Here is a 13700-nt window from a genome sequence, read left to right as displayed (position 1 = left end):
TCGTGACCCTCTGCCAGCAACAATGACAGCATCCACCTCTTCATCAGCGGCTGCTACACTACAACACAAGGCAAGCCACGACACCCCAGACACCCAGCTAGTTAATCCACCTCACGCATCCTCGGGACTCATAGTCACTCACCGCCTATATCACCATGTCGCATGTACCACCTTTATCGGAAGGGGTTGGTGATGACATGGTTACAAAATCCGCGGGGAAAGGCCAGGACTTCCTGTTCCACCGGTGGTCCAAGTCCAGCAACCAGTGGAGAAAGCTAGCCCTACGAGCTATAGCAGCCGCGGGTACCTCAGTGATCGTGGGCTCGATAGGGGGGGTTAGAGGTAAGCGTGTTTATCGATACGGTGGACAAAGGCCACTTATTTCGAAACTTGATATTTGACATGTTACTGCCCAGTAGTCACTGCTTCACATCAGTCAACAGTACATATGCAGTGGCAAATGGGGGTAACATGGGGATTATAGACACAAGTTTCATGTCTGCTGGGAACCGATTTCTGTAAAAAATATATATACCTCTCCGAATACTCACTGACCAGAGTTGTATAAAAAATTCTTCGGGATCTCGCATTTTTTTTCCTGTGGCCAGTGGAGAAATGTTCCGAGACGGGGGTGACAGTACAGACGTTGGTGAGCAAGCCCGTGACTGTACCTCCAGGCACGCAAATGTTAATTTCATTGTGGTACCCCAAACAAATACTAACGGCATGGGCCGGCACACCAATTGTAATTGCTCCGTCAAATGTGACGACCCGCAGATTAACACTATCGGACACACAAATGGTGGTGAGAGTGGACCAAAAATCATTCCTACAATTATTGAATGTCGGGGACTGACCGATCGCTTTTCCAGCAGGGACTACATTAGCACAAGTGTGACCTATAATTATCGAGACGGTGGACCCAACAGAAATGGTGATAGAGGGAGTCGCTAACAATGTTCCATCAAATTTTGATTTAAAGCTTTCGTGACTGCAGGGATTCATATGCTTGGTTCTTTTGGTAAACTCACGTAGAAGGCAAACATTAAAATAATAAAAATAGAAAACAATAAAATTCTCACGAGGTTTCGACTGCAACACAAGTAATCATCATCAGGTGTGAAAACCACAGCAAGAAAATTCAAATGTATAATGTTCCATCAGCCGAGGAAAGTTGGGTAAACTGTGATGAAAACGCTGAGTTGTCAGAAGTGGATGGAGGGCGACTAAAATAACTGCTCCTGCAATTCTCCAATGTGTGCTCCAGGGGGCAGTATGACAAAGGATGCACAACTTTGGTGTTCACTGCTTTAGCCCGCCGGTGTGTTGAAGCGAAAACACTGGTGGGGTAAAGCAGTGAACTATTTGTCTTTTGTCAACGTGACACTTTTTTGCTGATTGGCCGTGTCGGGTGGTGGATGGTTACGACACATTTATAAATAACGCGATCTAACCCAAAAACGTTTATTATGAATAATATTGGTCGCGAAAGCCTACGTCATTATGCTGTCCTGAAAGAAAACTTTTTAAAAAAATCAAAGGTAAAAAAACACACACACACAACACGTGTTATTGTATTGAGTATTACTCTTTATACAAAGTGACTTTAATCTACAGTCTATGAAAAGCAATACACGTACAGCGACGTTGACTAATTTGACGTGAGTTTGGGTGTGAAACGGATATAAAACGTTTACATTGTCATGCGAGTACTCGCTATATCTGTTCCAATATAAATGCTATTGTAGTGAGTTGAGGGGAGATCAGATGAGTTGAGGTGAGTTGAGGGGAGGTGAGTAGAGTTGTGATGAGGGGTGTGAGGATAAGGATTTGAGACGAGGTGATCCTAGTATTTTTTTAAGGCACCCCTGGAGCGGAGACGTCTGTACTATCTCCTACGTCAACACATTCCAGGTCACGCCTCGTGACATGCAAATCAAACGAAAAGACTTCCTGCTTCCTTGTCACCTATTTACGTAGCTTGTTCCTAGTTTAGCGTCTCAGACGGAGCCAGCGATTGCCTGAGTTTCAGACAGAGGCTGCCTGAGCTACAGTCATAGACTATCTGAGCTACAGTCAGAGACTGCCTGAGCTACAGCGACTGCCTGAGCTATAGCCAGCGACTGCCTGAGCTACAACCAGCGCCCGTCTCTGAGTGAAGCCACAGGGCCATGGCGAGTGCGGCTCCCAGTGGTAGCGAGGCTCCAGGGGAGTTGACCTGCCCCATCTGCCTGGACGCCTTCCGCTGCCCCTGCACGCTCAGCTGCGGCCACTCGTTCTGCCTCGAGTGCGTGGAGGGCGCTTGGGATGTGGCCGAGTTCTTCTCCTGCCCACAGTGCCGAGTGACCTTCCCTCAGAGACCCAAGCTGAACAAGAGCGTGACGCTCGCCAACCTGGTGGAGCAGCGCAGTGCCGCAGATGAATTGGCTACCGTGGCCTTGTGTGACTTCTGCAACGATGGCACGACTGCTGCCTCCAAGACCTGCCTCAGGTGTGATACGTCCTACTGTGCGACTCATGTTAAGCCTCATCAAGAGAATCCGAAGTTCAGGGACCACATTCTGGTGGCTCTAGCCACGAATCCTGAAGAACGCAGATGCAAGAAGCACAGAGAGGAGATCAAGTTTTACTGCCGTCAGGACAAGAGCTTGGTCTGCACAACCTGCACCATCGCAGGAGACCACAAGGGTCACGATGTGGCTACACTGGAGGATGAGCACAAGACACGGAAGGTGAGACAGTCTGCGTGTGTGAGCGGGAGCCTCTCCTGCGTTAAATCATCATTTCCCAGTATGAACTGAACAATAACATCCAACTAAATATAATTCGTCTCGCAGCTGCCCATTGTTCCTTCACATTTTAACAAGATTGTTTTAATATAAAGTATGCTGACGTTGTCAGTGCAGAAATAAAACAACCGAAAGTTATTATAAATCCTGTTGTATGGCAAATTTATGAATGTACTCTTAGTATATTTGATAAAACTGAAGGACTTTAATGCGTACAATGTGTTCTTAAAATTACATGAGTGCATAGACTGTGGTTTGAATACAAAAAAGTGGTTTGTGGTAGAGAGGAGCAAAAACTATTTTTAAATCCTTTATATTAAGTTCGCGTGCTTGCTTGCTTGCTTAAGACCGTGCAAATCTTTCGGTCGTTTTTTAACCCACTTCCCGTGATCCAATCGAGCTGACATTTTCCACACAGACTCGTTGTGCCAGACAATTATTGTTCGTGAAAAAAAATTCCCAAAATTTTACACTTTTTAGGCAAAAAAAAAATATTTTACATATATTCAAATAGAACGCATTCATGGCTTTGGCTGAACGTCAGAGTGTAAGAGCCCAGAGCGTAACCCCTCCACAGGCCGTGGTGGAGTAGCGCAGTTGGTAGTGCCCTCGCTTCCCATGCCAAAGGTCGCGGGATCGATCCCCGCGTCCTCCACAGGCGAATATATTTTTAAATCCTTTATATTAAGTTCGCTTGCGTGCTTGCTTGCTTGCGTGCTTGCTTGCTTGCGTGCTTGCTTATGACCGTGCAAATCTTTCGGTCGTTTTTTAACCCACTTCCCGTGATCCAATCGAGCTGACATTTTCCACACAGACTCGTTGTGCGAGACAATTAATGTTCGTGAAGAAAAATTCCCTAAATTTTACACTTTTTAGGCAAAAATTTTTTATTTTACATATATTCAAATAGAACTCATTCACAGTATAAGAGCCCAGAGCGTAACCCCTCCACAGGCCGTGGCGGAGTAGCGCAGTTGGTAGCGCCCTCGCTTCCCATGCCAAAGGTCGCGGGATCGATCCCCGCGTCCTCCACAGGCGAATATATTTTTAAAATCCTTTATATTAAGTTCGCTGCCACGCATATTAAGGATTTATAGTGAAAAACTTTGTTTTACGGGTTTACTTGTTAATTTTACCAAGTGAAGCTCAATGAGCTATGAAACTCTTTTTCATAGGCAACCTGGCCACAAATGACAGCTCAACGAAGTGGCTCATCAGGTCTAAATGTATGGCAGCCAAATACTCTAAATACATATTCCTTAACGTCGACAGAAAAACCGGAGGACCCGGATAGAGAGACATGCAAACTGCATTTATACAGGCATCAGGCGCGGGTTCGAACCCAAGACTTCCTGTATAGCAGGCAAGGCAGATAACATCTCGCCACTCCGGTGCCTTTTCCACCCACTACTCTAGTAGCCCCGCACACTACTCCAGTAGCCCCGCACACTACTCAGCTCCGCCCACTACTCAGGCAGCCTCAACCACTACACAGGTAGCTCTGCCCACTGCTAAGGCAGCTCCACCCACTACTCAGGAAGCTCCACCCACTACTCAGGTAGCTGTGCCCACTACTTAGGAAGCTCCGCCCACTGCTCAGGTAGCCCCACCCACTACGCAGGTAGCCCCCCCCCCACTGCTCAGATAGCCCCACCCGCTATGCAGGAAGACCCGTCCGCTACTTAGGTAGCTGCGCCCACTACTTAGGTATCCCCGCCCACTGCTCAGGCAGTCCAACCCACTACATATGTAGCCCCACCCACTACTTAGGGAGCCCTGCGCATGTTTGAGCTTCTCGTGAAATCAGTTCCCTGCAACGCTTGCTCCCCCAGCCTCCATCGCTGGACCGGGGCTACTCTCCCTATCACTGTGGAGGGGTCCGTGTGTGGAGCGGGGTTGAGAGGGGCCACTGCAGCCTCGAGATGGGACCGTCACTGTGGAGGGGTCTGTGTGGAGCAGGGTTGAGAGGGGACGTTCAGAGAGTGAGTGGAGTCTCCCCTGGTGACGTCTCTCACAGAAACAAGTGAGAGAGGAGACGCGGGGGGTGGAGGAGAAGAGGAAGGAGGCGGAGGAGTCCGTGAGGCGGATGGAGGCCGCTCGCAGGGACGTGCAGGTACCGCATCTGGGCCGGACTCTGTGACCCCGTGACTCCACCCTGAGTAGGGTTTGTGATGTAGGACATCTCACATCATTCACGTGGACTTACATTGGCTCCGAACACATCATGGGACTAAAGACACAACGGTCAATGCGCCTCAATAATCAGGACGCTCAATCAGTGGTTGAAATTCCACATTCCCATATCTCCATACAACTTACCACTTCAACGACCGTTATCTATATGGGTCAGATGAGGTGGTACGTACCTCTTATTCAATACTCTGGTGGCAGAGTTGGTGGATCACACACAGACTGTTGTACACTATTTTACTGAAACCAATCAGGATTTATGGTGGCCAGGTGGCAGTTTAGCAAGTGGTTTCATGATCCCCTCTCTTCATCCAAACATGTGGTTTTCTCTCACATTCAAAACATTAATTTAGAGAGGAATTAGCCTAACTTCCCATTTCATTAAGGCTCTACTTTTTGAAGGCAAATTACAGACTTCCCTTGGCTTCATGCGAAGGTAAACAAAGCCTCGTCCTGATAGCCTTGCGAATGAGAATGGCAGAAACGTTAAATGTACTCATGATGGTATTTATAATTCCATTGCCTCAGCCCCCGCAAGTTATGGCGAATCGTGTTGTAGTGAAAATGCACAGCGGCGTTATAAGACGCAGAGGAAGAAGGAGGCCTCAGTGCTGCAGACTCGTATCACTGTCTGGACACCTTCAGAGTTGCACTCGGGTCACACCGACCTGAATGTCATTTCACATAGGAGCAGACATTTAATGAACAAAGATGGCATTTGTTTCTCTTTGCAGGGATCCATGACAGATGAAAAGGCCTCAATCTCGGTCAGATTCACCAGCGCGAGAGCAGCGTTGGATGCAGAGGAGAAGGCGGCTTTAGAGCAAGCGGAGCAGAAAGGGCGCAAGCTGCTGTCCCAGATCGAGAAGAAGATCGCTCACTACCAACGCGACATCAGCGAGCTGCAGGCAGCAGCCACTCGCCTGCAGGCCCTAGCGCAGGAGAGGGACTCGCTCGCGTTCCTGCAGGTGAGCGATGAGTCTCCAGTGTCGCTATTGGCACAGAGCCCTCTGACCAGCAGCAGCAGCAGAGGGAGACTCCTGAATGAGAGTTCGCATCCACTGGGCTTGAGAACACAGCTCCACTCATGGACTCGCATCGCAGCTCCAGTAACTGCCATGTGGAGCCCAGCTCATATTTTCTCAGTTAAATTAATTCTCTCTCTCGTCCTTTAACATATTCCCATTAAGTTTGTTTAATTGTGAATATAAACTAAATGGTATTGGAATTTCACTTTTTAAATCAACCCTACAACAACAGCAACAACAATGTACACCGTATTCATCATCAGCCATGATCTATCCACTGATGGATGAAGGCCTCCCCAAGCTATTGCCAAATCTCATGATGCCGCGATGCTGCTTCTTACTTTGTGGACCTCCTCTTGTTCCTATTATGGAAGCTAAATAAATACGAGGTCTCATACACTTATTAATGATATCATTGTGTCTTGAACATCACTTCTACAAGGCCTACACCATGTGCATTGGTAACGCTGGAAATTTAAAGTCCCAAATTACTCAACACAGATCAATATCAACCGGTCTCACTCTGACATATTTGCCCTGCAATTCAGTGTTGGCCCTCATGGGGGTGGCGAGATGGTAACTACGTCACCTAGTATACCGGAGGTCGGGGACATCACTATACATTTGGAGTTTGCATGTTTCTCTCCGTGGTCGCATGGCTTTTATCCGGGTCCTCCAGTTTTTCCCTCCACATTTGGAAACGTGCGTTTAGAGGATTGTGCTGTTATACATATCCACGTGATGAACCACTTTGTTGAGCTATCATTTGTGGCCAGGTCGCTTCTGAAAAAGAGCTATATAGCTCCGTGGGCTTTACCTGGAAAAAAATAGTAGTTTATAGTTGACCATCAACCAGTTTCACTCTGAAATATTTGGCCCGTAAGTCTGTGTTGGTGATCATGGGGTCATAAGCCAAGACTTTGGGGTTTAAATTCCACCCACAGTTTTGCAGTGTGAACTCCATTGAATGCAAGGAAATCAAAGTAGAGTCACAATAACGCATCTCTCTCTCCCACAGGGGCACCTGGAGGAGACGCGCAGGTAAAAGACGACTTTCACTCATGGCGCGACACACGACAACATGGGACTGAGTGTGGGGCGTGGGCAGTGAGACACTGGTTGTGTATGGGGATGCTGTGTGGTGAAACTGCGTGTGGTGATGCTGTGTGTGGTGATGCTGTGTGTGGTGATGTTGCGTGTGATGATTCTATGTGTGGTGATAGTAATGCTGTGTAGTGATGTTATGAAAAGTTGTGATGAGTTATGCTTTGTGTGATGATTCTAGATGAGATGGAACTGTGATGATTCCAATTGTGATGATGATGTGATGATTGTCTATGTGATGGAGCTTTGATGATCCTGTGAGTGACGATGCTCTATGTGAGACAGTGGCCATGTCTGCTCTGCTTTCACAGGACAGGGAGGGTTACAGCAGCTCCACCCTTAGCTCCCTGCCAAGAGGACATTGCCTCGCTTAAATTCCTGGAAACAACTGCAGTCAAACGCCTGTGTGAGTACTTCAGTGTGAATCATGGGTGATTGGGTGATCTTGACAAAAAATTATCCCCATGTGTGTGCACGAGGTCGACTCAGCCTCAAATGATTACCTGGTGTTTTGTGTAAACATCACCACTAGGGAGACAAAGGTGGCCAGGCGTAGTGCTGGCCACCCACCCCGTCGTGTGTCGTGCCAGCCTTCATAGACGCTCACGGACAGCACTTGTCCCAATAGTCTGGAAGACTACACCGGGGATCTTAATCTGTGTTCACATCCCATTCCAGGACCCTACTGAACTGAGTCAGGGGTAATTGTGATGTTGAGATGCAGTGTGTGCCTGTGAATGTGTATGCGTGGGGGGAGCGGTAGCACACTGCACTACGAACCCAGTTCCTTGGGTTTGATTACCTGCCATGGCTAACATCAGTGGCAGGTGATATCTGATCCAGTCCTGGGCCTCTGTTAGGCAGTTTATGAGGATGGTGATAATGATGCTGATAATGATGCTGTTAGTGATAATGTGAGTGATGGGAATGCTGATGGCATTGGTGATGGTGTTCTTCATGGGATGGCAGTGACGGTCGCGGTGATGGTAATGATGGTGACATTGGTGATAATATAGGTGGTAATGGATGTGATGGTTTTGCTGATGGCTCTAATGGTAGTAGAGATGATGATATTGATTATGGTGGTCATGGTAGTGATGGTGGTGATGATTTTGATGGTCGTTGCGATGGTTATAATGACGTGTTGGTGATGTTGGTGATAGTGATGAAGATGGTGGTGATGGGGATAGTGGTAATGGTAGTGATGGTGGTGATTGTTTGTGATATGGTGATCATGGTTGTGATGTGGCTTATTTGTGATAGTGATGTTGTTGATGTTCATAGTGTTGATGATGGTAGTGATGTTTATATTGTTGTCATTGATGATATTGATGGCGAGGATGCTTGGTGATGGTGATGTCTGTGATGTAATTGTTAATGGTGAAGATGATGGTTGGTGACGGTGATGTTGATGGTGGTGATGGTGTCTAATGGTGATGATGGTGTTCTCTAGTGATGTTTTCATCGCTGTTGTCACAGACGGATGTTCACTGACTCTGGACACAAACTCAGCTCATAACAAACTAAAGATCTCCTCGGATCTCAGGACAATGATGCTGACCGGTGCCTCCCAGGGTCGCCCCGATCACCCACACCGGTTTGATGGCTGTCCACAAGCCCTGTGCTGTGAGAGCTTCTCGTCGGGCCACCACTACTGGGAGGTGGACGTGGGGGACGCGCGGCGGTGGAGGGTTGGAGTCGCGTACGGGACGATCCCACGGAAAGGGAGTGGTGGTGCTGCACAGCTGCTGGGAGGGAGTGACGCGTCCTGGTGTTTAGAGAAATGTGACGACGGCTTCTCAGTGGTTCATGGTGGAGTGAAGACTGCACTGTCGGTGAGGGGGGCCCCCTCCCCCCGCAGAATCGGGCTTCACCTGCACTGGGAGGTGGGGTTCCTGGCGTTCTACCGTGCCGACTCCATGGAGGTGATCCACGAGGTTTGGCGGAGATTCTTGCAGCCTCTCTACCCTGGGATGTGGGTGAGGTGTTGTAATGATCGATTGGAGATCATGGATTTGAGTCGTGCATCCTGAGGATGAGGAGAGATAGAAATCCAAGAAACGGAGGGGGATGGTGAGGAGAGGGTGGAATGGAGGGTGAGGTGAAAATTAAGGGACGGGTGAGGTCAGCATAAGGGGAAGGTGAGGAGGGAGGGTGAGGTTCAGGTTGGTGTACGTGAGCGATGTCGCCAGTGCAGTACAAATCGCCAGTGCGGAAGTTTGAGGGATTTGAATGAAATCTGAGTGGGGATTCAGCGCAGCCCCAGAGTCCATGTGGCTGCTCTTTCACCTGCAGTGCGCATTCGCGTCACACCTCCTCATCCCTACGATTCACCATCATCATTACCACCAACCCATCATCACTATCATCAATATTATCCCCATCATCACCACCATTAACCACCATCATCACTATCAACACATATAATCACATCCATCATCATAATCATCATCATCACCACCACCACCATTATCACCATAAACATCATGACCTTACCATCATCACCACGATCATCATCATTATCACCATCACCACCATCATCATTACCACTACCATGATCACTATCATCACAATAATCACAACCATCACCACGATCACCACAAACACTGCCACGAACACCACCATCATCCTCGTCACCATTTCACCATTATTACTACCACTACCACCTTCATCGCACTCATCACCATCATCATTACTATCATCAACCCCCCCCCTTCGCAAATCCCCGATCTCCACATGAAACATTAAAGAGTGAGGTCAGCATAAGGGGAAGGTGAGGAGGGAGGGTGAGGTTCAGGTTGGTGTACGTGAGCGATGTCGCCAGTGCAGTACAAATCGCCAGTGCGGAAGTTTGAGGGATTTGAATGAAATCTGAGTGGGGATTCAGCGCAGCCCCAGAGTCCATGTGGCTGCTCTTTCACCTGCAGTGCGCATTCGCGTCACACCTCCTCATCCCTACGATTCACCATCATCATTACCACCAACCCATCATCACTATCATCAATATTATCCCCATCATCACCACCATTAACCACCATCATCACTATCAACACATATAATCACATCCATCATCATAATCATCATCATCACCACCACCACCACCATTATCACCATAAACATCATGACCTTACCATCATCACCACGATCATCATCATTATCACCATCACCACCATCATCATTACCACTACCATGATCACTATCATCACAATAATCACAATCATCACCACGATCACCACAAACACTGCCACGAACACCACCATCATCCTCGTCACCATTTCACCATTATTACTACCCCTACCACCTTCATCGCACTCATCACCATCATCATTACTATCATCAACCCCCCCCCCTTCGCAAATCCCTGATCTCCACATGAAACATTAAAGACAATACACACTACGTAACGTTTAACTCATCCCATCAGTCGCAGGCACGGCCGTCTCGGAGTGCCTAATTGAAGCGGCATTTGGTTCAATGCGAGCAACACTGGGCAGGGCCAGGCATTTCTTAAACCAAGGCTCACAAAGTTTTGTTGACTGGATTTCTGGCTGCCTGCTTGGCTTCTTGGCGAGCGGGCAAGCAAGTGGTGACGTCACAGTGTTGTATATGCCGGGTCTTGAAAAATTAATAAAAACTAATAAATATTAAATGAAAATGAAAAAATATGTAATTATCCGAAATTATGCTAATTTATGTGATTACCCGCATAAATTGTTATAATTAGGGAGGTGTAAACGTATTAAGTTATGCAAATGTATGTGATTATGCTAATGTATGCAGTAATTATAATTAGGCTTAGCTTCGTTGTCTAGGGTCGCATTATCAATCGGGATAATACAATGAACTGTATAAAGTTATGAAAGTGTGATGTAATTATGCTAAATTAAGCTCGGCTTCGTTATCAAGGGTTGTATTATCAATCAGGGTAATACAATTATTCTCGCTTTAACATTTACTGAATATGTCTGAGTGTGTTTATGTCAGGTCTCCAAATTCAAATCTCACCGCAGGATACAGTTCTCATAATTGAGATTATTATGCATGAAATTAGAAAGGCACCACTCATACTCTTTTGTGTTAAGCCATTTTAATTTCTAACCAAAAACATAACACTCTAATATGCAAACTCTTATGCTTGGAATTGTCAACACAGTACCCCTAGAGATGTTCTCCTCATTGATCCGTACATTTAACCCTCAATGATTACGTTGTTAACTGGGTAACAGAACATTCGATTAATTTCTCAGTAACGCGAGCATATACGGCGATAGGAAAATGTCCTTAAACATGCATGTGACGATATTCATACGAACGGCAATAAACATTTCCCGAAGGAAAAAGTATACGTCAATTAATTCATTGGCAAGATTATGCAATTAACGAAAACGAATGACTAAAATACTTCTAAACGACCGTATCCACGTAACTCAATGGGCAGGTATGCTTTTCACGATCAGTTTATATTTAACGCACCACCTTGGAATGGCAACCCTTCTCGAAACACAAATATAACTTTTTGGAACAATCTTATTAGACCCGATATGCATGTTGTGTGCGTGTGTCTTCTTTTATCAATTCTTTGCGTAAAGCAGACACCGAGGTTGGGCATTCCTTGTACCAAAAATTTTGTTTGTTCCCTGTGGAGCAGTGAGCGTGTGAGGGTGGGCGTGTTGATTGCTTGACGTTGCTCGTCGGTTCAACTCGAGCTGCAGCTGCTCGTCTGCTGGCACTTACTCTCAAAACCTGTACATTGTATTTGCACACCTCTTAAACAACTGTGAAAGCTTAGTACAATACAACTTATCGCAATCCTTGACTTTGCAAGAGACTCAAAACATCAGGAAAAATTTAGAATAAAATTTTCAGAAATACTCTGTCGGTCCATGCCGAACTCAACACCGAGCATCACCTCGCCCCTGTTCTCTGTGAGACACCACACCCATTGCTAATGTCGAGGTCAAGCCCCGCAGCCTGCTCCTTTGCAAGACTGAATTGCATGATCTGTGTCCGTGCTTAAATGTGAAATTCTCTCCCCTCTTTGCGCGTCTCTTGCGAGATAATAAAGTATAACCCGTAAAAACTAAGTTTTTCACTATAAATCCTTTATATGCGTGGCGGCTAGAGTCCTCTGGTCCTCTGGCTTGAGATGGCTGCCCACCTATGGGTCAGATGATTGCATTGCACCATTAAGCAATTGGTAATTAAATATATTTTTGTCCTAAAAAGTGTAAAATTTTGGGAAAACAAATTCACGAACATTAATTGTCACGCACAACGAGTCTGTGTGGAAAATGTCAGCTCGATTGGATCACGGGAAGTGGGGTAAAAAACGACCGAAAGATTTGCACGGTCGTAAGCAAGCAAGCGAACTTAATATAAAGGATTTAAAAACAGATTCCCTCTGTCACCGTCCTCTCTCCGCGGCCGCACCTGATTACACCCCCCCTCTTCCCTGCTTGTTTGCATTCCCCCCCCTTCATAGTGTTTGTTATCTCGTGGCCAGACACCCTTCATACGTATTTTATGGCTACCATGTGTTTGTGTCAAATTGTTGGAAGACAAAGGTGGCCGGGGAGGTTCTGATTTCATGGAATACATATTATCTAGTCTGGTGTGTTTAACCTATTTTCTTGTATCTCTTATGAGTTACCCCCGGTCAAATATCTCGTGGTTATTATTTGGCTTATGTTTAACCAAGATTCGTAATGCCCCTCGTTGTTACCATCATTATTCCGAGGGTTTTCCAAGCTTTGTTATAAGTCTGTGTCACCAGGGATCGGTGTTTTATTTTGAGTTATATTTTGATATCCCGAGGCTGTAGATATATCCAAGCCCTCACTTTCTTGACTGCCAGAATTCACATTCCTTGGTTCTCTTGGTGAAGTTACATGGATAGAAAGATACAATACAAAATAATATGAGTTGAATAAGGGTGAAATAAAATAAATAATAATAAAACCACTAATATAGCCTGCAGTCTATAACGTCGATTTGTTCTTTTTGCAGAGTTTCAACTTTTTACCGTTAAATAAAACGTGAGTTGTAAAGTCCGTTTGTCTCTGCTCTGTGCTCTGGAGATTTGTTTGTGAACGGTCCAAAACGTTCGGGGAGGTCATGTCATATGGTCATTTACCAACCTGAAGATTTCCCAGATAGTCGCTAACCCCCCTTTTCCCCCGAAGTTTGTTGTTTAATGTTTTTTATGACCTCCAGATGTTTGGTGTGGCTTGTGAGGGGTAGCGGAGTTGAGAGTGCTGGAATTTATTTATTTATTATTTAAGCCGGGTTCCTGCGTGGTGCTGACGTCACCCCCCCCCCTCCGTCCTAATCCACCATTCACCCCAGGGTGGGCATTCCACACAAATGAGTGGGATGTGTCATCACGCTATCGTGTCATACTCAGATCATACTAGCAAACTACATTAGGAAAATACATTTTGCTGGCTGGATGGCTGGAGAGAGAGAGTGAGGGACGGACAGTCAGGTACAAAGGCCGTGTGGGCTGCTCGTGTTTGATTAGGATAAAAAATGTTCAATAAAAAATTGAAGGTAAAAAAATCACACAGCACGTGTTATTGTCTTGAATATT

At 46.3% G+C, this 13700-nt stretch overlaps 1 protein-coding gene across 1 annotated transcript; it reads left to right on the top strand.

The window, feature by feature from the left end:
- The first annotated feature begins 1955 nt into the window (after window positions 1-1955).
- Window positions 1956-13672, top strand: LOC144737476 (E3 ubiquitin/ISG15 ligase TRIM25-like). Its single transcript, XM_078620192.1, has 6 exons — window positions 1956-2732; window positions 4807-4902; window positions 5714-5947; window positions 7026-7048; window positions 7423-7517; window positions 8591-13672. The coding sequence occupies exons 1-6, from the start codon at window positions 2172-2174 to the stop codon at window positions 9142-9144; spliced, it is 1563 nt and encodes a 520-aa protein (XP_078476318.1). The 5' UTR covers window positions 1956-2171; the 3' UTR covers window positions 9145-13672.
- Window positions 13673-13700: the final 28 nt, after the last annotated feature.

This window comes from Lampetra planeri, chromosome 69, assembly GCF_965212315.1.
Source record: "Lampetra planeri chromosome 69, kcLamPlan1.2.h2, whole genome shotgun sequence".
Taxonomy (NCBI): Eukaryota; Metazoa; Chordata; class Hyperoartia; order Petromyzontiformes; family Petromyzontidae; genus Lampetra; species Lampetra planeri.
The sequence above is the reverse complement of the archived record's forward strand: the minus strand, read 5'-3'. Positions and strand labels throughout refer to the sequence as shown.